The sequence below is a fragment of the Clavelina lepadiformis genome, chromosome 6 (genome assembly GCF_947623445.1).
Source record: "Clavelina lepadiformis chromosome 6, kaClaLepa1.1, whole genome shotgun sequence".
NCBI classification, from domain to species: domain Eukaryota; kingdom Metazoa; phylum Chordata; class Ascidiacea; order Aplousobranchia; family Clavelinidae; genus Clavelina; species Clavelina lepadiformis.
The window spans coordinates 14,698,357-14,720,232 of record NC_135245.1 but is presented as its reverse complement, the minus strand read 5'-3'; the positions used below and the strand labels follow the sequence as shown (position 1 = coordinate 14,720,232).

The 21,876-nt window shown below is 35.8% G+C and overlaps 6 protein-coding genes across 17 annotated transcripts in view; 1 reads left to right on the top strand and 5 right to left on the bottom strand.

The window, feature by feature from the left end:
• The window catches only part of LOC143461625 (nesprin-1-like), a 129,110-nt gene that overhangs the window by 39,732 nt on the left and 67,502 nt on the right, over positions 1–21,876 (top strand). The window lies entirely within an intron of this gene.
• On the bottom strand, positions 368–2,971 carry LOC143462243 (uncharacterized). Of its 2 annotated transcripts, none has more exons than XM_076960322.1 (6): positions 2,825–2,971; positions 2,199–2,414; positions 1,798–2,007; positions 1,624–1,731; positions 1,371–1,494; positions 368–1,284 (listed from the first exon to the last, which is right to left on the bottom strand). In XM_076960322.1, the coding sequence occupies exons 1-6, from the start codon at positions 2,868–2,870 to the stop codon at positions 954–956; spliced, it is 1,035 nt and encodes a 344-aa protein (XP_076816437.1). In that variant the 5' UTR covers positions 2,871–2,971; the 3' UTR covers positions 368–953. The 2 variants fall into 2 exon arrangements, with proteins under 2 accessions (XP_076816437.1, XP_076816438.1); XM_076960323.1 differs by lacking the exon at positions 2,825–2,971 and adding an exon at positions 2,643–2,789.
• Positions 3,413–6,129, bottom strand: LOC143463424 (uncharacterized). Of its 2 annotated transcripts, none has more exons than XM_076961888.1 (6): positions 5,630–6,129; positions 5,201–5,413; positions 4,657–4,869; positions 4,448–4,579; positions 4,202–4,325; positions 3,413–4,099 (listed from the first exon to the last, which is right to left on the bottom strand). In XM_076961888.1, the coding sequence occupies exons 1-6, from the start codon at positions 5,670–5,672 to the stop codon at positions 3,766–3,768; spliced, it is 1,059 nt and encodes a 352-aa protein (XP_076818003.1). In that variant the 5' UTR covers positions 5,673–6,129; the 3' UTR covers positions 3,413–3,765. The 2 variants fall into 2 exon arrangements, with proteins under 2 accessions (XP_076818003.1, XP_076818004.1); XM_076961889.1 differs by having other exon boundaries at positions 5,201–5,410.
• On the bottom strand, positions 9,171–11,657 carry LOC143462528 (uncharacterized). 2 transcript variants are annotated; one of them, XM_076960732.1, is made up of 6 exons: positions 11,263–11,657; positions 10,825–11,046; positions 10,379–10,591; positions 10,185–10,298; positions 9,913–10,036; positions 9,171–9,806 (listed from the first exon to the last, which is right to left on the bottom strand). In XM_076960732.1, exons 1-6 carry the CDS (start codon positions 11,303–11,305, stop codon positions 9,482–9,484), a joined length of 1,041 nt encoding a protein of 346 aa, XP_076816847.1. In that variant the 5' UTR covers positions 11,306–11,657; the 3' UTR covers positions 9,171–9,481. The 2 variants fall into 2 exon arrangements, with proteins under 2 accessions (XP_076816847.1, XP_076816848.1); XM_076960733.1 differs by having other exon boundaries at positions 10,825–11,043; positions 11,263–11,655.
• On the bottom strand, positions 16,048–17,980 carry LOC143461629 (uncharacterized). The gene is made up of 5 exons (XM_076959412.1): positions 17,527–17,980; positions 17,127–17,351; positions 16,811–17,026; positions 16,608–16,734; positions 16,048–16,505 (listed from the first exon to the last, which is right to left on the bottom strand). The coding sequence occupies exons 1-5, from the start codon at positions 17,924–17,926 to the stop codon at positions 16,232–16,234; spliced, it is 1,242 nt and encodes a 413-aa protein (XP_076815527.1). The 5' UTR covers positions 17,927–17,980; the 3' UTR covers positions 16,048–16,231.
• LOC143461628 (uncharacterized) lies at positions 18,612–20,956 on the bottom strand. 2 transcript variants are annotated; one of them, XM_076959409.1, is made up of 3 exons: positions 20,760–20,956; positions 19,022–20,548; positions 18,612–18,945 (listed from the first exon to the last, which is right to left on the bottom strand). In XM_076959409.1, exons 1-3 carry the CDS (start codon positions 20,839–20,841, stop codon positions 18,842–18,844), a joined length of 1,713 nt encoding a protein of 570 aa, XP_076815524.1. In that variant the 5' UTR covers positions 20,842–20,956; the 3' UTR covers positions 18,612–18,841. The 2 variants fall into 2 exon arrangements, with proteins under 2 accessions (XP_076815524.1, XP_076815525.1); XM_076959410.1 differs by having other exon boundaries at positions 19,062–20,548.

Below are 21,876 nucleotides of genomic sequence, written 5' to 3'. Positions count from 1 at the left end.
TATATACTGTTTTGAGGTCTTATGATTGGCATGTGATGGAAATGTGACGTTTAACGAAAGAACGTGATTCTTCGATTGCGTCGTCCTTTGAACGCATTCGGGAAGTTCTGTTTGATGAGGAAGTCTGTATTACGGCGCCTTTATTTTTACAACATACCACCAGGTAACCATCAGTAGCAAAAAGTTGATCCAATATCATAATACTGACATGGATACCGTCTTTGCAGAAGTGATTTTTCAACTGTATTCTTACCCGAGTTACCAGCAGTAAGCTTTTGTGTCTGCTGCAAAAGTTTTACGTTTCTTTTGAAGGCTTTTAACTTCCTTCTTTGTACAGTTTTCTAAACCACTGTGTGTTTTCTCTTAGTGTGTTACCATGTTACACCTTTTTATTTTTGGGAACATGTCACATCGCCTGTTGTATTTTATCTTCAGTAAGGCAAACACAAACATTTTAAAATGAAGATTGCATGCTGGATAGGTATTATAATTAAAGGAATGCTGTGTGATGATTTTTTTGGGCAATCTCGTGAAGGTTTATGAGAAGGTGGTTCGCTTCTATGCAGAACAGTTATATCTTGAACTGAAAAGATGCAATGCCACGTTCGATACATATTGCTGCTTTCTGAAGACGAATTGGTTTTTTGATCATTTTTTACGTTATTTGTTATCAGCAAATAAACACCAAGCCCCATTTTACTAGTGGGGTATATGATCATCACCGAAATAATCATATTCAAATAATATGCTACAACATGGCATAAAACAAAATACGAGGAAGTTTAGTCTCAGTCAACTAGATGAATATTTTAATACAGGTAATAAAACAACAATCATAAACTAAAGTAACAAATAATGTACAAATTTTCTTTGTACTAAAAGCACAAAGATGATAAATGAACGAGATATTCTTCTCTATTCATTATTTTTATCCTGTTAGATTTTTAGCCGATTTATTGACCAATCGGTTGGTAAAGGACGTTGTTAACTAGTTCGTTGGCCTGTTCAGGGTCGGTTGCTGTTGCATAAGTATCTTGGTTCAGTTGGTTCATAACAACCTGGTTGCTGGCTACCATTTCTCTGTCTTTGTTAGCTGGTGAAACTTGCTCGTAATTGCTATTTCCTGCACTTACACTGGTTGACATTGCCTGATGATAAGGATTTGATACGGTTTCATAGTTGTTGTTTATCCTCGTATTTTCATACTGGTTGTTGTGAGGGATTGTTGTTTGCCTTGAATTATTGAGGTTGTCTCGTCCAGTTGATGACGAGTTCCTTGATGTTCTGCAGCAAATATTTATATTCATTATAGTGTCAAGTTTGTATGTAAGCTGTTATGGGAATATTGCAGGAAAAGCATTTCGACCCACAGATATTTCTTTATGAAGATTGCCATCGCCAGTAGACTTATAACGAGAAGTACACCCAAGACAATGATTATCGCAAGGAGTGGCGTGCTGTTATCATCCGTTGAAACTAATCTCTTGGTAACCTCTGTGATTAAAAAGTAAGAATATCGCAATGACACATTTTTCATTTCTTTTTTCTTCTGAGAATATTTCAGGCGTTACTTTCAGGCACTGTTATAATTATGTACCTGCTTAAAAATGTAAGCATTCTTACCTGTTACGGCGGAATTGTTTTCACTTTTTGTCGTGTGAACTTCCAAAAACCTTGTTGTTATCGCTCCTGTTGTTGTTTTTGTTGTTTCTATTGTGTTTTTCGTAGTTTCTGTAGAAAAGAGAATTTGTGTTCATTTCCCTGATTATTTTATGAAGTGAACTGGGGGATTCCTACTTTCTTCAAAGTTTTCGCTGCAGCGAATCACGTTGAATTTGACCAGTGCAGCATAGTGTTGAGATCTACTTCTAATGACGGGAGGCCATTGGTTTGGAACTACCGGTTGAACGGGACACAAATGTTCCAGATTGGTATTACAACCCACTTCCTCGTCTTCTTTTTTAAAGATGCCGCACCATTTTTGTGCTCCTTTTGCCAAATTTTGCCCTGTGTTAATTTAAACAGTTGAATTGTTCGGCTAAATCGCACGCAACATGTTAACACTTGTATTATTGGTCAAATCTTATGATATTCAAATTCTTTTATACCCTTATGGTTTACAGTACTTCTGATACTGTCTTGGGCTCCACATCTTTTTGTTACTTGATACTATGAGATCGCGTTATTGGTTAAGTTACCTGTTGGCAATGTCAGTATGTCTCCGCTGTCATAGTTCTCATGTACGAAGATTGTGATCAAAAACAAATCTTCATCGTCGGCGGACAAAGTGGTAGTGTATTGGCATCTTTCCGTCCCAAAGATTACCAAGCTAGAGTATATGATGCTCTGTGTGTCTTCATCTTCTGTGAATCTGTTTCCACATCTCCTTTCCTGTCCGAAAATATTTGCGACTCCTGCCAAAATTTTATTTGTTAAATCTGATGTGCTTTCACCGTATCAAATTATGCCTATGTTGAGCCATAAAATTCAAACAAGCTGTAATTTGTAGTTGCATACTATCGGATTATACTCTCATTTTCTTTATAAATTGCAGGCTAAGTTTGCTACTGATAACCAATTACTTAAAGAACTTTTTAACTATGTTTTTCTCCTATGCAAGTTGCAAATAAAAGGCCACATACCGAATAAAAACAGGATTAATATCTGTACACTGCGGTATACCATATTACTATCTGACAGCTGTTAAAGTAATTAATCTGCGCCAACACGTTGTTTAAAATATAGCCCAAATGTCAGCAGATATTTTTCTAGTTAACGGATATGAAAAAGGCAAACGTGCTGTTACACAAAAGTTTTGTCTAACTTAGTTTTGCTTTCTTGACTCCAGCTGCCGATATAGCATTAGTCATAGTTTCGATTCCAAAGTCGGTGATTCCTCGCAGAAAGGGTAAAACATGCTTTATCAAATGATGGCGCTGATATTGGGCCGATTTTGTCAGAAGTCAGAATGCACTCACTTGTGTTAATCTGTGGCTGTAACCCGACTCCAGTTAACTTTTCCTGTTATTACATCATTCTGCAGAACGTGACTACGTGTGTTTTTTTTACATGTATCATTTTCTGAAAGCACGGGTCCTTCTCACACACCGTGATTTTTTGTTAGTGCTATTGAAAAAGAAATCACGTCATAGTTAACCAAATTCACGTTCGGAATAAGTTATTGATTAATGACCGGAGAATTGGTGACAAGCTTCACGGCCAGTGGACGTGTTTACGTTATGTGAAAGTATTGTACTGGTTATTGAATGTATTGTATGGTTACGAATCTGTCACATCCAATTTCAAGTGTATTATTTAGGTGTTTACGTTGAACCAACAAAAGATATTGGCGTAATAATTAAACTGTCATTTCTGTGTTTAATTTGTCTATAATGCAATTCGGATAGCAAAATGTGTCAAAATCAAATCTTTATTGTTATAAACTATTGTGGCTGGCATAACAGCACGAGTCCGATAGCACGGTTTCCAATAAGTTTACACCAAAATGTAATTAAAACACAAATATTATTTAATTTACTTTTTAATTAGATGCAAAATTATGCAACCACAAATACAAATGCAGTTTTATGGCATTTAATTTCATAAATATCTTAATACAGAGAACGACAAAACAATTATAAAAGCATCATAATCTATGTACAGCACAGATGTTCTTAATATGCTAGCTATAAATACGGCGATAAAACCGGTGGAGTCTGATTTGCTTGCTACGCCACACAGTTCAACCTCGCGTTCTTAATCTGTTTATGAACCAAACGGTTGATAAAGAACATTATCAACCAGTTCGTTGACCTTATTAGGATCGCCAGCAATCGCGTAGGTGTCTTGATTCAATTGGTTAGTAGCAAGCTGACTGTTAGTTGCTGTTCTTCCATTCCTATTAGTTTGTGATAAATGATCGTAATCTTCTATTCCTGTACTTCTCATTTCGTCGTTTGGCACCGGCAGTTGGTAAGGATTTGAATCTCCCTCATAATTGTTGTTAACCGGTGTGTTTTCGTACTGGTTGTTGAGAGCCGTTGCTTGCCTCGTATTGTTGTCGTTGTCATGTGCACTCGGTGAAAGGTTTCTTAATATTCTGCAACGACAAGCACAAGTATTTATGAAATCTTGCAACGACCTGCAGTAAAGTTACAAGTACGTGATATTTTGTTGATTGTTCATAAGCTTTTCTACTTACAAGTATTTTCTTGTAAAGATTGCAAGCATCAATAGACTTAGTACGAGAAGTACACTCAATACGATAATCACTACAAGAAGTGGTGTCGTGGTATCTTTCGTTGAAACTGCTCTACTTGTAACGCCTGTGACAACTACTAAGATTAAGTCGGATGATTACTTTTAACAGTAGTGTGCAAGCATTGTCTGTAAATTAGTAATTCCAGTAATCCACTGACTGCATGTCCACTTTTAGAATTACTTGTACCTGAAGGAAATTCAGTCGAACTGACTCCGATTCTGGTTGTCGACATTTTGCTGACTGCTGTTGTCAAGTCTTCTGTTGTTAAACTTACCGTCCTTGTAGTTTTTGTTGTTTCTGATGTAGTTGTCGTAGTTGCTGTGGAAGAAATATTTTAAAATCATTTGTTTGTGATCGATTAATTATATTTAAGAATTTAACTGCTAAACACTTACTTTCTTCCATTGTATCACTGCATCGAATAACTTGAAACTCCACGAAGGCAGTGTAGGAGTAAGATTCGCTTCTTACCACTGGAGGCCAATCATTTGAAACAGTAAGTCCACCGGGACACAAACTGTCCAAGTCAACACCACAGTTTATTTCGTCGCCTTCTTGTTTACGGTAGAGACCGCACCATCTTTGGCTGCTTCTTGGCAAAATGCCCCCTGCACATTAGCAAGGGTAAACTTTTCATCAAGATTTGTTATGGTTTTTTACCTATAATGGGAAAGTGCGATCATCTTTATGCCGGCAATGATTAACTTTATATTAACAGAGAATTTTTATAAAAATAAACTATAACATCGCACTCCAGCTGCATCTATTTTCTTGGCGTCCCTAACATTTCCTATTCAGCGTACTTTTAATTTATATTAATTATAAAAGTTTTCTGAAATAAAGGTAATATTTTACTGGACGCGGACTTTCACGACATTGTGTTTGCTGAGTGAACTTATATTCATCTTGAAATGTGGTAAATTTTTCATGGTAGTTTACCTGCTGGTAAAGTTATTCTGTCGCCGTTGTCATATCTTCCATTTGTGTAAATGGTGACCATAAATACGTCACCATCCTCAGCTGACAAACTGGTTGTAAATTCACATGTGCTTGGCGAAAATAAAACGTTAACGGTGTAAACAATCCAATCTGTATCTTGATCTTCGTTAACTACATCTCCACATGATTGCCCGTATGTCCTCGCCACACCTGCTGAGATACTTGTTGTTTCAAACTGGGATGGAAATTTGTAAATGAAACTTATCTTGCCCCTGCTTGCATTATAGTTATTGCATTACTTGCCTATAATCAAGTTCAATTTTGTAAGATATAAGTCCTTTTAAAAACAGATTAGATTTTTAACTTTTCAACAAAGCCAAAAATCCGTAGGATTTTGTTTCTTACAACTTTACCACCAAGACTACATACCTGCTAGTAAGACGATGAAGTATTGTACACGCGAATATCCCATAACCTTATGTCATTGTACATGTAGTAAAGTTTAACTTGAATTACCACAAGGTCTTTTAAATGAAAGTTTTTCCTGTTTTAAGGAAACTGAGGAATTTAAAAGATCAAACGTGCTATTCAGATGTAAGAAAATACGTGCTCACGCTCATGCTCTAGTCTCGCTGTGTACGTCTGTTCAGATCTGCTGCACCTGTAGTTGACTTTCACGTCCTGTAAATGTTATTTTTGTGAAATATCGCATGCTGCCTTCTCATCATGGTAGTGTAGTTTTCAGCTTTTTTGTTATCAAAGTAATATGGCATATATAGGAAATTTTATTTGTTGTTTTTTCATTGTGTGGTTATAATAAGCCCATACTTTGTTTTCAAACGTTGCTTGCTTTCTATCAGTGGTAACTTGCTAACTTTCAAACTCGACTGAACAAAAACTTGATTGATACTACGCTGCCCGTTATATAAAGCGCATCATTTACGAATACTTCCACTTATGCGTGACCGGAAGGTTTAATTTTTTTACGTGCGCGCTTGTACTGATTTTACGTATTTGCGACTGGCCTTTACAGGAAATGTGTTACGTGCTCGGCTAATATTAGAACTCAAAGTGTATAGTGTTGCTTGAGGTTTGTCACGTATCTTCAATCTTTTTTGAACGGTCTATTGTTCTATTTGATACTGTTTATGCGGGCAAATCTGGAAACAACTCTTTCGCGAATGAGCTGTAACACACTGTCTCCAGGTTTTTGCAAAATTATTTTTGTTTTTTTCAAATTTTTTTATTAAATATGATGTTTGTGTAATGAATTATATAGCTCGCGTTATATTCCACACAATAAACCAGGTTAATTTTTTCGGTTTTGAACAAAACGCTCGAAATCCATAGGACTTAGTTTCTTATGATATGCATATAGATGAAGATCACATCATACCTGCTAATAACACGATCAACACTTGCGCTTTATGGTATTCCATGAAGTTATGTTGTAATTTTATCAATAAAGAAACGTTTAACCTTCTGCAACATGATATTTAGCCTATGCTTGTTTGATAAACGGAAGTCGAAAAGTGGAAAGTGGCAAAAAGGGTCCTTGCACTGTAGTTAGCTGTAAGTCCGATTAGATATAATTGCACTCTTGTCTGCTTTGACGCTTTCATTATTGTACTGTAACAACTGTTTTAAACGATATGTTAGTTATAATCTCGGGCACTCTTCTAACATTATATTATACTTTGTAGCCTACATATTTAGCACTTTTGAGTTTTCCAAGAGATTAAATAGATTGTGTAATAGATTAGCGACAATTCCGTGGTAACTTGCTAACATTCAAACTCGATTGAATAAACCTTGTATGGTACTGCATTATGCTTTACTTGTATTACGCAACAATGATGACGTAACTTTTGTATGATTTGTTTCATTTGATGGTTGATGATTACTCTTAATGCGTTTGTGGTGAGTTAACATATTTGCGATTAACCGTTACAGGGAAATGTGTTGCGTGCGTGGCTAATATTAGAACTCAAGCTATATAACTCAGTCCGTCATGTCTTTTTCGGTTTTTAGTTTTTTATGTGTTAACCACGATTACTCACAATTGAAATCTGTGAGAGTTTTAACTTTCATAACGGCTTTTGTTAAGAAAATACACTTGAAATCGATGTTTCCAGCAAGTTTATGACGAAAATCTTAAACGTTAAATAAACGCAAAACAGTTGTTTTCAAACATCTCAAGAAGTGTCTTGAAACATTAAACCACAAGGAAGTGTTTTTGTGACCATTTCGATGATAGGGATGTTACATATTGAAAAAGTAATAACGTAAATTTTGACATTCGTGCGAAATCGAATCTAATCCGAACCTGCTAACTCTGCTCATTTCGCAATCAATTTGCCTTAAGAACTAACCAGTAATGCATAAACTTTGTCTCTATGATGATGAATCAAAGAAATGAATTTGTTTTTTGCTATATCAGGTTATCAAAAATTCTCGCAATCTTTCCACTGTTTTCACGGTCAGTCATATAGTAGGTAACTTGAACGTTTTGTTTGTTAGTTTTTATTGTATGGAAAATAAAGGTTTGGGCTCAAACCTACTTGCAGATCTATTCGGATTGGCGAGAATACCGTAATCGATATTTGCGCGTATGATATTCGGACTCGTGTTCAATTCGAAACATTTCTTATAGAATATAGATGAATAACAAATAACAAATGTATTTAACAACAAAAAATACACGGAGATAATTTTATACAAAAACACGGCTATGAAAAATTCTAAAAACTCTTTTCCGTTCAATTTTTTACATTTGCCGACACCCATTGGTTCTTAACCGATTTGTAGATTTGATCAGGATCGCTTCCAGTTGCATAGTTATCTTGGTTCAGTTGGTTCGTAGTGATATGGCTGCTGTTCTTTTATTTCTAATGGTTGGTGAAAGATGGTCATAATCATTATTTCCTATACTTTGGTAACAGTGGTAACTTGCTAATTTTTAAACTGATTCAACCAAAGTTTGCGTAGTACTGCATTGTACTTTTGTTATACCCCGCAACATGTAGGGCATAATTCTTGTATAACTTTATGCTATCGCTGCCCGTGTTTAGTTTTACTACTACTACTATGACGCCAAGCAAATTATTATCAAATAATTATCAAGTAATAGTCGTCTTCACTTGTAAACTTTCATGCGGAAGTTGGCGTGCGCGAGTGTTAGTTTCCAAAACATCATTGCGATGATATAATGCAAAAGATAATTTAATTAATCAATAGTAATAGTAAGATAAAAAACAATTGATGCTCATTTTTACCGTATAACTTTTACTTTCTTCGGTCACAAAACGCTGCCGAGAAAAAAATCTGGATATCTTAGATTGCTGTGGCAGTTTAATAACTTTGTGAAGAATGGTAATTAAACTAAGTGGTTGAAAGTGACTGTAAGATGTCGTAGTTTATACTTACGTTAGCTTTGTATCTTGTTTGGTAAAATGTGGTCCGCGGATAACGTTGTTTGTGAGTTTTTGGCTTGGCTTTTTATATTTTCTAAAAAGTTGCTGCAATTTTGCTGAGTACAGCACAACACTAAACTTTTGAAAGCATTTCGTCTGGAGCCTTCACTTTTTCGTATAATAACAAAGAAAGACAATCTTGACACTGTGTCTATTATTACTGACATCAATCGTTTCATGGTAATAACATTGATTGATAGTTTTTCCGTCTGGGTATAATAGCATTGTTGAAGAGTAATTTTTTTCACACAAATAACCAACTGTTTTGCAACACTCGTAAAAGGGTGATCATTGACACGTGATTCTTTTCCTGTCATTTTTCTTCGGGCTTCAATCGTGTTAAGTTAACGACAGTGCGAATTAATTTTTATACGGAGGAGTTTTTGTCGTGAACTGGGAAGGTTTGTTACTAGAGTTCAAGTGCCTATCAGTAAGTAATAGGATACATACTGCTGCAACCCTAAGACAAAAAGCGTGCTGGCTAGCGGCCACCGCTGGTATACCTCGATAGTTTATTGCTGTCTCTCTCTGTCATCAAAAACACGTTGAACACCATTTTATACGCATAACAATATGATCATTAAAAAATGTTACGAATAATATGTTAATCAGAGTAACACGAAATACAAAGACGTTTAATCGCAGTCTACTTGATAATAATTTTCATACCAAAACAACAATCGTAATTTAATTTTGAACCAACAAAAACTAAAGTTTGTTTAATATTGAAAACTTGCCAATGAAGATTTTACTGAATATATTTGTATTCAAATGCTGTGCACTTTCAGGTTTCTGATTTATAATCGATTTATTGATAAATCGGTTGATAAAGAACATTGTCGATCAAATCGTTGGCCTGATTAGGGTCGTTAGCAATCTCATAAGTGTCTTGGTTTATGGCAAACTGGTTGTTTATTGGTGTTTCACGATTCCTATTACATGCGGAAAACTGGTCATAATTGTTTCTTTCCCCATTTTCCTTTCCGCCATTTGATATGGGCAGTTCATAAGGATCGGAAACGCTTTCGTAATTGTTGTCTATCCGTATGCTCTCATACTGCTTATCGGAAACCGTTGCAGGCCTCGTATTGTTGTCATTATTATGTTTAGTTGTTGACGAGTTCTTTGATATTCTGCAACGAGAGCCATAAGTATTGGTGATATGGCACAAGAAAATGTACTAAAGGTACATGCATGTGATATTTCGTAGCTTGTTTATGTAACAGCACTTCAACTCACAGATATTTCTTCATAAAAATTGCCATCACCAGTAAACTTATAACGAGAAGTACACTTAAGACGATGATTACTGCAATGAGTGGTGTAGTGTTCTCATCCGTTGAAACTGATTTTTTTGTAACGCCTGTAAAATTAACGTTATATTTGTTTTTTTTTAATCTATTTATAACTCGATAATTTTTCAATGATGAGATAGTAATCGATGGTGTGCGTATTCATTGCATTAGTTATTACCTGTTCATATATGAAAATAATATTGTAATCATTCTCACCAGTTTCAGCCAAATTGTTTCCACTTTTTGTTGTCGGAACATTGCTCGTGGCTGTTGTAAGCCGTTCTATTTTCTCATTTTGCGCTGCTGTCGTTAATGTAGTTTTTACCGTTGCTGTTGAAAGAATATTTTTAATTCATTTGTCCCACATTGAAGAATATTATTTAACACAAACTAAACTGCTAAGCACTTACTTTCTTCCATTGTATCACTGCACCGAATAACTTGAAACTCCACGAAGGCAGTGTAGGAGTAAGATTCGCTTCTTACCACTGGAGGCCAATCATTTGAAACTGCTAGTACATTTTGACACAAACTGTTTAAATTAACGCCACAGTTTATTTCGTCGCCTTCTTGTTTACGGTAGAGACCGCACCATCTTTGGCTGCTTCTTGGCAAAATGCCCCCTAAACATTAGCAAATGTAACGTTTTCGCCAAGGTTCGTTATTGTACTTTATCTATGACAGAAAAGTGCCATCATTTTCATGCCGGCAAAGATTAACTTTATTTTGGCAGAGTGTTCCTATAAATATGAACTATAACATCGCCCTCAAACTGCATTTATTTTCTTGGCGTCCGTGTGTTGTTGAGTGAATTTAAAGCGTTCTAAAATGTACTGAATTTTTCATGGTAGTTTACCTGCTGGTAAAATTATTTCGTCGTCGTTGTTATATCTTCTATTTGTGTAAATGGTGACCATAAATACGTCACGATCCTCAGCTGATAAACTGGTTGTAAATTCACATGTGCTTGGCGGATAGCTTTGGTCGAAAATTGAATAAAAAATCCCTTCTATGTCTTGATCTTGGTTAACTATACGTGTATCTCCACATAATTGCCCGTATATCCTCGCCACACCTGCTGAAATGCTTTGTTTAAAAATGGATCAAATACATCGCTGCAGCAGCTTTCACTACAAAAGCTTATAACGAATGTCAATGTTGTAATATATAAGATATCGCTCCACACAATAATACAGATTAATCTTTTTCGGTTTTGAACAGAACGCTCGAAATCCATAGGACTTAGTTTCTTATGATTATAGAATCTATATTATAGATGAAGATCACATCATACCTGCTAATAACACGATCAACACTTGCGCTTTATGGCATTCCATGAAGTTATGTTGTAATGTTATCAATAAAGAAACGTTTAACCTTCTGCAACATGATATTGAGTATAAACTTGGACTAATCCTTGTTTTTGACTAACGGAAGTTAGAAGTTGAACGTGCTACGACAAAACGCGTGTTCATTCTTTCGTGTAACTGTGCACGTCTATTCAGCTATGACCGCACTTCTACTCGGCTTTACGCGTTCATCATTGGAACAACTGTTTTAAACGATATTTCAGCTATAATTTCGGTTACGTCATATTAACAGCACTCCGTATGTATTTAGCAGTTCTTTGGTTATGGGAGCAGATTAGATAGAAATAATTGAATAGTTGATTACCGAACTTCTTGTTCTTTTGTTGTATATTTTTATTATATGCTTATAATAAACCTATGCTTTGTTTACAAACACTGCTTGCTTTCTAACAAAGGCAACTTGCTAACTTTCAAACTCAATTGAATAAAGCTTGTATGTTACTGCATTATGCTTTACTTATACTACGCAACAATGATGACCTAACTTTTGTATGATTTGTTTCATTTGATGGTTGATGATTACTCTTAATGCGCTTGTGGTGAGTTAACATATTTGCGACTAATTACAGTGCTGCGTACGCGGCTAATATTAGAAGTTAAAGTGTATAACTTTTTACCAAATTGTTGCGAAAATGACAACAAGTGCAGAAATTTTCATAATGTATTAAATTTTCGCATATTTTGGACCTTACGCTTCCTCAGAGTATAAGATTACTAAATTTACAAGGTGCAGTATATAAATGACAAAGTGTGATAAACTAGAAAACGCGTTATCCACAGAGGTCATGACAAACTGTACCAGAGGAAGCGCTATATGATAAAACAGTAATTAAAGTCCAAAAACAATGATAAGATGGAACGTCAATCGTCTAGATAAGACAAAATAAACAATGAACCATAACAAAGAGAACAAATAAATAAATCAAGCAAAGAATTTCAACAAAACAAACACCTGTTTTCATTAACTTGTTTATTAAGACTGGAATTTTTAAGGCCTCATGGATTTTGCATTCATTAATCATTGCGGCAATTTTTTAACATTTTAAAATCATTTCTGTTAATTTCTTAAATTTTACAGTGATTACATTGAATGATGTGGTCTTTTATATACTGTAGTTGATTTTCCGTACGTTTGACGATTTAGGAACACACACCTTAACAAAATATCGATTTTATTCCAAAACAAGTCGAAAATATTTGCTTTGTTATGATTTTGCCTTACGCGTCTTTTGTTGTTTAAAACTAAAATAGTAAATAGCTGTTATAACTAAAATTGTGTTTCCTCTTTCAACTGGAATAAGGAACGCAGTACGTCGTTGAAACAATGTTCTGAAGACATTAAGCTTATTTTTCGTCCACAGCTTAAATAATTTTGCCAGGCGTTATAGGAGCTTCCAAAATAACAACATTTTACACGCGGTCTATTAATTGATTTTGTCCTGTTAGTTTCTACGAAAACCTTCTGCATTTTGCAATAGAACATCTGACAACTTTCATTACTTTTATTTCAACATATTTAGTGGCTGCACTTATGTTTGTTTAATGTAGTAGACGTTATCTGTTACTTTTCTTGCAATTTATACTTTTGTCGATTGTGGTTTACAGTGGTTTTAGTGTTAAGCGTCATTTTGTTGTTGCAAAAACGTCATAATTAAACAAACAGAAACTATGACATGATGAGGGAATTTGGGCTTAACAATATATATCGGTTCGTTGATATCATATGTGCTTTGTTTTAGGTTTTGTTCTCAAAGAAAAATCTTTATTTACAAAATTATGTTGCGGTTTTCGTACTTTTTGTAATGAAATTTACGTCACTTCAACCATGATGGATATAATAGATTCTGATTTAACGCCATCGCAAAGTCATTTTCTGGGTGACATATACGACATATTACTCAGATTTTAATTTATTTTGAGTAATACGTTGAAAACACATACAATACAATACCTATACAGCTTAATCATCGGCTGAATTATTTATTTTGACATACTATCCGTATTAGAACAACGGTGATTAACTTTCACCAGTATACATTGTCATCTTTTAAGGTTAAGCCATTTTTACATTTGTACGTTTGCATTGTGTCGTTATGTATAAACAACGATTGCATGAACATTATGATTTCGTTATGCGCAGCACTTAAAACATCTTTCATTTAAAAAATCTTACCTGAAATCTTGCTATTGCTGAACAACGACTGACTATAAGGGCAAATAGTGCATCATACTAAATGTTTATAGCAAGTTTATATTCTGTTTAAATTGTCGTTTTCAATACACGCTTTACCTACAGCAGACATTGTGCTGTTAATAGATTACTGTGTTCTATTTGTTCCACGTCTATTAATTTGCCGGAAAAGGACAGTCGCGACCATATCTTTTGTGTGAGGCGTATCATTTGCAATGACGTAGGTCACTTGCTGGTCATAGGTCGAACGATTGCATTGTACTTCAAGACATGTATTGCACTGTTTTCTTGGCCTGCTAACTGGGGCTCGTTGCGAAGTAATCTTCATCCGTCATTTCGTCCAATTCTTGCCCCATCGTCATTTCCATAGTTTGCGGTATAGTGGAGCCCTCTATATCTGGGTAATGTATCGGTGAAAGAGACGCTAGCTCTTTATGAGAACTTGTCTTGTTTTCTAATGTGTATAACAATTTCAGAATATTTTCATCCTTTTAGTAAAAAGTCATGCCATTATTTAAATGACTGCGCACGAAAAGGGCAATCTAATGAATACCATGTTGCAGTAGGAACTAGGAACAATAAGAAATCTTGAACAATGATGAAAGCAGTAAAGGTTTTTTGTTGACTTACTGCATTATTATTGCTATGCAAAGTAATTTCCGATATTAAACCAATGGCCGATAAAGTCATAAAGAGAGACTAAGTTTATGAGCATCCTCTTTTTCGTTGTCGATGTGGAAATTGGTCATTTCCATATATAGCAATCGAGGCGAAAGCTTCATAGTAACGACCGCTTGTGAATATTGTCAGTTGATAATAACGTATAGGCTATAGGCTATACTAATTTGTGGCTGAGAGCTGTGACCAGCAATGCCCAAAGTGCTTATTCTTTTGCATGAAGCGTCCCGTTCACTGCGTAACACTACACCATATTTTTTTAAATCTTTGTCCTGAGAACAAGTACTCGAGTTAGAATATACCGTTACGGTAGAATAAGTAAAATTTTCTTTTGGTTAGTGTATGTCAGGGGTGTCCAACCCGTGGCCCGCCGAAAACTTCTGAGTGGCCCGCGCGGTACAGTATTTGTCGAAACGACTTATATTCTCAACTGAATCGCCTACGTAAATTATGGCGAATATCATTCTGAGAAATTGGCATTAATTGTTTTTTTACTAATTTCTGACGGCCATATGAAAAACTCGGTTCGCATTGCTACATCGTCCATTTCACCGAATATTGCCAAACTTGTTAGAGAAAAACAGTGCCAAACTTCACATTAAAATGTCGACGTGTAGTAAAAACTTTGTTGAATTTACTATAACTTGGTATGTTTATTGTTCTTATAATTGTAAAAGAGGATAATACGTATTTCTAAGATTAGAATTTTGGTATGAGGATTTTAATTGTATCTCACTGTTGCACTTTTATCAATTTTTTTTGGTGGTCATGTACAAAATAAGTTTGGTTGCGATGGGGAAACTGGTTGATTTAGAAATTAGAGAAAAGACAACGAAGCAACAAATCATATGTTGTCTTATCAGTTTTCAGGGCCGTGTTATAAGGCTGCAAGGCGTAAGCCACTGTTTGTCGTTTCCTTGTTTGTGACAATTAAGGTCAATTGTGATGTGTAAGTTTGGCTTGCAAGTACGTTGTTCGCCTCTGGTTTGTTTGAAGGAAGAATGTTGCCTACACTGTACTTCCTGTATTGGATCCATTGTGCAAGGTTATTTGTCAACAGCACACCACTGCTTCCATGATAGTATGGCACCAGTTATAAATGACTTACCTAAATAATATTAAATAATTTATTCGGTTTTCGTTTCATACTACCACGGTATAAGGCCAAGCTGTAGACTAAGAAATCATTCGAAACCTACGCTTTATGGACCTTCGTGCTTTGCCCGCCTTTTCAACACTCAACACTCAAATTTGTAGTGGGCAATGGATGCTGTATCTCGGCTTTAGGGAGTGGGGGTATATGATTGATGATGTAACATCCGTAAACAAAGTTCTTAAATTATAAAAAGTTCACAGAGCATTTGTTGTCGTCTCAACGAGACGTAGTTTGGGAAACTCTGGTCTATTAAAGCTGGCTATATTAACAACTTCCTATGATGTTCATCTATAAAAGGTTTTTCGTTGAAATGATCCTGTTACTGGTTTGCTGTGCCGCCGCTACAAATTTCCTGTCATGATTGTTCTCCTTTCGAATAATTTGTAACACAGTGAGAAATTCGTAAAATCACAGCGCAATTTCTGGGGACAGCTGACACTGCAAAAGTACATGGAAACAGACTGACGGCTGTGACTTGTATGCTAGTAGTAAGGTTCAATGCGTTTGCATACTATTACGCCCCGCTAAAATCACATACAGGCTACCCAATGGAGACTCGACCCCAGTTTAGTAGCCCTTGTTGTAGACTTTCAGTTTACATTATACATGCTACTTACGCTTTTTAACTTCGTTTCAGGTCACGTCATGTATAAACTACGTCGCATTGAATAAACTGTTTCATTGTAATATTTTATTTTCTGGATTACGGGTTTTTATTTCACTGCCTTCTTGTGGGCTATAATTTTTTTTAAATTTGATAAAAAAGAATAAAAAATTTATCCTTAAAGATAAATAGTAAAATACTCATAACCACCGCAACAATGGTCATTCATTAACAGAACATTCTCGGTAACAGACACGACAATAATTAGTTTGTTTCTCTTGCTCTATATTGTTGGTAAAGCACGTTGTTGACCATTTCACTGCTGCTAACGGGGTCATTTGCAGAAGCGTACATCGGAAGCTGATCGTTAGTCGAAAAATTGTGCGCCGTGGAGTATATTGCATCGATTTCTTGACTTCTGAACTCGTGACCGTTTTCAGGTGATTCGGTCTCGTATTCGTTTTCATTCATCGCTGCTGGGTTATTATTGATGGTGGGAGGGTTTTCAACAGTATCTTGACTAATGAGCGGTAGACAACTTCGAACCATACAAAATACCATGAGTTTAGGCTATGCTCTGATGCTAACTACAGATTCAGTTTACTTAATTATTTTACACCGCCAGAAAGCGAACACTTACATGAACTTCCTAATAAGTAGAACAATCACAACAACGCTAATTCCAAGTGAAATGCCAAGAACAATGATGATTATGGTTATTGGTTCTGATGTTGATGTTGTGTTTTCTTGCTTGGGCGCTGGTGTATCTGACCGAAGAGATCGAGGTTAATGACAGATTAAACACTATTTCGTGCAATACATAAATTGTATTTGCTTTTTTACTTGTTTTGTCTGACGTGATGTAAACGAAGCACTTCCATACGCGGAACGAGATTATGGCCATAAAAGAACCATTTGCAGTTATTCTCGGTGGCCAAGTATCAACTATTCTAATTTCAGGATTGCAATTATCTAATCTTTCCATGCTTTTGCATTTTGCGCGACTGACTTTGGAATATAGACCACACCAGCTTGTTTCATTTTCATTCAGACGACGATCTAATAAGAAAAGAAAACCAAGGTCATTTTCTGTACAAAAATTATGATTTTATTGTTAGTATGATAACGTGGTCGCTATAGCAAGTCACAATTTCCTTACCGTCCGGTGTTAGCAGATCATCGTTATTGTCGTATCTCTTAATTATTAACGTTTCGATTTGAACCACATCGTTTTCTGTTATATTTAGCGTAGAGTTATCTGTTGAGATGGTGGTAGATGTCTTGCCGCAGGAACTAGTTTTGGCGGAGGAGTAAAAAAAGCTAAACGTTGATTCATCACGACGAATTGCGTGACTACACTTCTTACTTTCTGCTGGTAGTATTTCTGAATGGCGATCAATAAACAAAATATATTTATTTTTTTGGAATCATATGTACTTTGCACTGTACTATAAGATATTATATAAGCGTTGGGAAAGTTTTTACAAGAGATCTACTGGCCTTGTTAACATCGAATCAGCAAAAGTCCCCAGAAGATATACAGTAATTTGGAAACCAACCTGTAGAAATATAGCAAAATGCTATAACGACCAGAGGAACCACTGCTGTCTGTTTCATGACCTGCCTGTAACTATACAACCACAAACAAAATTTCTTTTTTAAAGGTACTAGTCTGATTCTGTTTTGCTCGTTGTTGCTGTACGTATAAATGGCACTGGTAGTTATCAACGGACGAATACGTCTACGCGCACACACTGTCTGTTGTGTGTTCGAGTACGGAGAGCTTCCTGCTGCATTGCTTTTACTTCGAACTACTGTTAACAAATATGATGAAAAAGTTATCCAGGCGAAAACTTTGTTAAAGCGGACATAATTTTGGATATAGGCACTGACTGGGTACTTGAAATACGCATATTTTAAGATTTCTGTATCATTTAAGAACAGATGCTCGTAAGACATTCTTCCATTATCTGACCTAATCTTATCGAACGAAAAACTTTAGTCTTAGTTTTGAAGTATATACCACACTTGATCCTATGTATTCTAATTAATTAATTAATTACTGACTGCATATACTGGGTTTGCGATTTATTTCTATAGGGAAGTTGCTAGTATGTAGTTAAGCGCGAAGATCGAGTTGCAATGAAGAAAATTGATCGAAAGTTATTAAGTCGCTTTCAAAGTCACATGATTTGTGAGCCTGACTAACAATACTCCAATTTTGCACAAATGGTTTTTGGATTGTGGTCACTTGATTTAAATCTTGCTGTTTATATATATATATATATATACAACAAAGTCCCAGTTTTGTACCTTTCACCTCGTCCTCTATTCAAACCAATAGCGGACTTTCCTATGCAGTGAATGTTTTAATGTGTGGTTCAAATATATTTTGCTATAGCCTGTTCGTCATCACAAAGCCTGCTGGTAACAGGCGAAATTGTTGAGTAGATGTTGGGGTAAAAAGTTGCTTGAAATTATAAAAAACACAAATAGTTAAATATAAAGGTGCTGCTGTACACTCAATTGTGATTCTCTACCAAAATTCTTTCAGCCAAATTAAACTAAACAATGGCTGCTGGTAAATGTTTGGAAAACTTTAAATTCCCATTGAGATTTTTCTGAGAAATTTTAGAACTGCACATATTTTAACTTGCTCTATATTTGCTGATAAGACGACAAGTCCGATATGACTATTTGTAACGAAAAAGTGAGCGAAGGAAACGAAAGAACTTCAATGAAAACAATTCAACTTTCATGCTGCGAGCAATTCAAATGTATGATCATCATTAATCACAATCGAACACATTGAACAAAACAAAACGAATTAATCCGTTAGTGACGGAGCTGGTAAACACATTTAACATCATCATCTTAAATAATGCGTTGTTGTGTTTGCTGTTGCTTTGTTCCTTCAGTGTTGTTGCTGTTGCCTTGCTCCTTTCTGTTCATAGCAAGAATTTCCTCGACTGATCGATCTAAAGAGATTGTCAAAATAATGTTAAAAAGCCTTTCAGAAAAGTTACCACTAATAATATGAATATAATTTCACACCGTCTGCAGAATCGATGGACATCTTGGCATTTTCACCAACCGTTGGCATTTTTCCATTGGGTTGTAGAGGAGTAACGTCTTCTTTAACTGTTTTCTTGGTTGTAGTGCCAAATTTCGGTCTGACTTTCATCGACAAGGTTGAAGATGCTTCTGCACTTGTTTCATGTGACTTGGAGTTGGGTAAAGCTACATCATTCTTAGATTTTACAGCCGATTGAGATGAGCTAGTTGATCCAGAGAATTGTTTAGATATCTTCGTTTCAGCTGAAACCATGCTGGTTGTTGTTGAATGCTTGACAATTTTTGTTACAAGTTTAAGGACCTCTGTAGGACTGCTTGCTGCCGAAATGGAAGGTTTTGCTGATTTTAAAGGTGTACTAGTTGTTGTAGTTGAAGGTGCACATGTTGTTGTTATAGTTGTTGTTGAAGTTGTACTTGTCGTTGTTGTTGTAGTTGAAGTTGTACTTGTTGTTGTCGTAGTTGAAGGTGCACATGTTGTTGTTGTAGTTGAAGGCGCGCTAGTTGGTGTTGAAGTTGTACTTGTCGTTGTTGTTGTAGTTGTACTTGTAGGCGCACTAGTTGTTGTCGTAGTTGAAGGTGCACTAGTTGTTGTTGTAGTTGAAGGAGCACTAGTTGCTGTAGTAGTTGAAGTCGCACTAGTTGTTTTTGTAGTTGAAGGTGTACTAGTTGTTGTCGTAGTTGAAGGCGCACTAGTTGTTGTCGTAGTTAAAGAGGCACGTGTTGTTGTTGTTGTAGTTGAAGGGGTACGTGTTGTTGTTGTAGTTGAAGGCGCACGTGTTGTTGTTGTGGTTGAAGGCGCACTTGTTGTTGTTGTAGTTAAAGGTGCACTAGTTGTTATTGTAGTTGAAAGTGTACTTGTTGTTGTCGTAGTTGAAGGAGCACCAGTTGTTGTTGTAGTTGAAGGTGTACTAGTTGCTGTTGTAGTTGAAGGTGTACTTGTTGTTGTCGTAGTTGAAGGCGCACTAGTTTTTGTTGTAGTTGAAGGCGTACTAGTTGTTGTCGTAGTTGAAGAGGCACGTGTTGTTGTTGTCGTAGTTGAAGGCGCACTAGTTGTTGTTGTAGTTGAAGATGTACTAGTTGTTGTTGAAGTTGAAGGTGTACTAGTTGTTGTTGTAGTTGAAGGTGCACTAGTTGATGTCGTAGTTGTAGGCGCACTAGTTGTTGTCGTAGTTGAAGAGGCACGTGTTGTTGTTGTAGTTGAAGGGGCACGTGTTGTTGTTGTAGTTGAAGGCGCACTTGTTGTTGTTGTAGTTGAAGTCGCACTTGTAGTAGTAATGACAGGATTTGTCGTTGAAGTTGTAGGAGTGGTCTTAGGTCCACCTTCTGGACACGATGGAACGCATTTACCCCAATCCACGCCTTCACCCTTACTTTGGTAATCGTCAACTGTAGGGCACCATGTGTAAGCACTGAAGTAACCCCTGTAAGGTAGACATGTTGTGTGGTTGACACCATTGTGAACGAATGGAAAGCGGCATTGGTATCCTTCCTTTGTACATCTTACTTCTGTAAAAATATAATACGAATAATAATGTATAATAATAATAAATAATACGAAGTGATGATATATATATATACATAACTGGTAATTTTGGGAGGCTTGCGTTTTTAATACCCGCCATAAGTAACTGAAACGAGAAACCGATACCAGCGATGCAAGGAAGAATATGCGACATCTGGCCCGTTACTGTTTAGGGACCTGCGGATTTTCACTTACTGTTTGCCACTTCTGTGATTCCTGGTGATAACAGACATATCCATACAGTAAAGGCTAATGCATCTGGTCTAAAAATCTTCATTATTGCCAGGCTATAGCTCAGAGTTAATCCTTGAAATTGCTTGCTGGTAACAGTCAACACTCTACAAACAAGAAACCTAGCCCACGTGTCCAACAGTTGCTCACCCGCTGGCTAATCACCTAAAGTACAGTTTTGGAAAGTTTTACTTATTGTTACGTTATTATTTTTTGTTTAAGATAACAAAGGTTTCAAAGAAATTTAAAACGTTCATGTCTGTTGTCTGAGGTTAATATTATACAGTAGTTATGGGTGTGTAGTACCCGCATCCGCACACCATATTTTCCAACTGGTAGTAAAAAAAGTTCGACCACTCGCGTATCAGTATTACTAGATACATGTTATTATTGTTATCTGATATGCCGAAATTTTTTACGCTTTTGGCTTGGTCACAACCAACAAGGTTTGCTCGTGAGAACAACTACCACGTAAGCTTTCCTTATCTGCTGCCTGTAACTTACTGATATGAGTTTGACGGTTACTGCTTTGGGCTTTACAATAACTGCCAAATTATGGAAATTAATATAAAACGCTATCTGACACTTAAGAACGATTAGACGGTTGCAAATTCTGTCTAGAAACTCCTAAACTTCAGTTGAATAGTTTATATAATTTTAAACACTGAGAATCTGATTAATATAGGTTTTAATATTCTTCATTATTACTTCAAACAAAAACTAAATTTACAACAATATTATTATTATACAGAAAGGGTTTTAAGTATTATTTAACAATAAAGGCGCATCACACTACATTTCACATCGACTTAAGAATTATTCACAGAGCATTCATATCTCATTAATTGAACTTTAAACTTTATTTGTATACTGAAGAACTAATATTTAGACAACTAAAACCAATCTAGTATTAATTCTGAATGCCCAATTACATAGCATGCAAAGGTACATTTATACCCTGAAAGAGATAAAAAAGAAACAGAATTCAACTTGAAGAGCAATGCGTTTTTCAATGACAGGAAATGATTTGGACTTTTTAAACTCGAAGTTTACGCTCTGGTGATAATTACAAGTTGGCAAT

Bases quoted from the DNA above. Each gene is read 5' to 3' on its own strand.
- LOC143462243 (XM_076960322.1), bottom strand. From the start codon at position 2,870: ATGACTAATGCTATATCGGCAGCTGGAGTCAAGAAAGCAAAACTAA. The intron at 1,495-1,623 runs GTAAGAATGCTT...TTTTAATCACAG, and splicing joins AAACAATTCCGCCGTAACAG to AGGTTACCAAGAGATTAGTT. The intron at 1,285-1,370 runs GTGGGTCGAAAT...TATTTGCTGCAG, and splicing joins ATCTTCATAAAGAAATATCT to AACATCAAGGAACTCGTCAT.
- LOC143463424 (XM_076961888.1), bottom strand. From the start codon at position 5,672: ATGGGATATTCGCGTGTACAATACTTCATCGTCTTACTAGCAG. The intron at 5,414-5,629 runs GTATGTAGTCTT...CAAGTATCTCAG, and splicing joins CTTCATCGTCTTACTAGCAG to CAGGTGTGGCGAGGACATAC. The intron at 4,100-4,201 runs GTAAGTAGAAAA...TTGTCGTTGCAG, and splicing joins ATCTTTACAAGAAAATACTT to AATATTAAGAAACCTTTCAC.
- LOC143462528 (XM_076960732.1), bottom strand. From the start codon at position 11,305: ATGGAATGCCATAAAGCGCAAGTGTTGATCGTGTTATTAGCAG. The intron at 10,592-10,824 runs GTAAACTACCAT...GCTAATGTTTAG, and splicing joins CGAAATAATTTTACCAGCAG to GGGGCATTTTGCCAAGAAGC. The intron at 10,299-10,378 runs GTAAGTGCTTAG...TTCTTTCAACAG, and splicing joins CAGTGATACAATGGAAGAAA to CAACGGTAAAAACTACATTA.
- LOC143461629 (XM_076959412.1), bottom strand. From the start codon at position 17,926: ATGTCTTACGAGCATCTGTTCTTAAATGATACAGAAATCTTAAAATAT. The intron at 17,027-17,126 runs GTAAGGAAATTG...TTTTCTTATTAG, and splicing joins TGATCTGCTAACACCGGACG to ATCGTCGTCTGAATGAAAAT. The intron at 16,506-16,607 runs GTAAGTGTTCGC...TATGGTTCGAAG, and splicing joins CTACTTATTAGGAAGTTCAT to TTGTCTACCGCTCATTAGTC.
- LOC143461628 (XM_076959409.1), bottom strand. From the start codon at position 20,841: ATGAAGATTTTTAGACCAGATGCATTAGCCTTTACTGTATGGATATGT. The intron at 20,549-20,759 runs GTAAGTGAAAAT...ATATTTTTACAG, and splicing joins AATCACAGAAGTGGCAAACA to AAGTAAGATGTACAAAGGAA. The intron at 18,946-19,021 runs GTGTGAAATTAT...CAATCTCTTTAG, and splicing joins GTCCATCGATTCTGCAGACG to ATCGATCAGTCGAGGAAATT.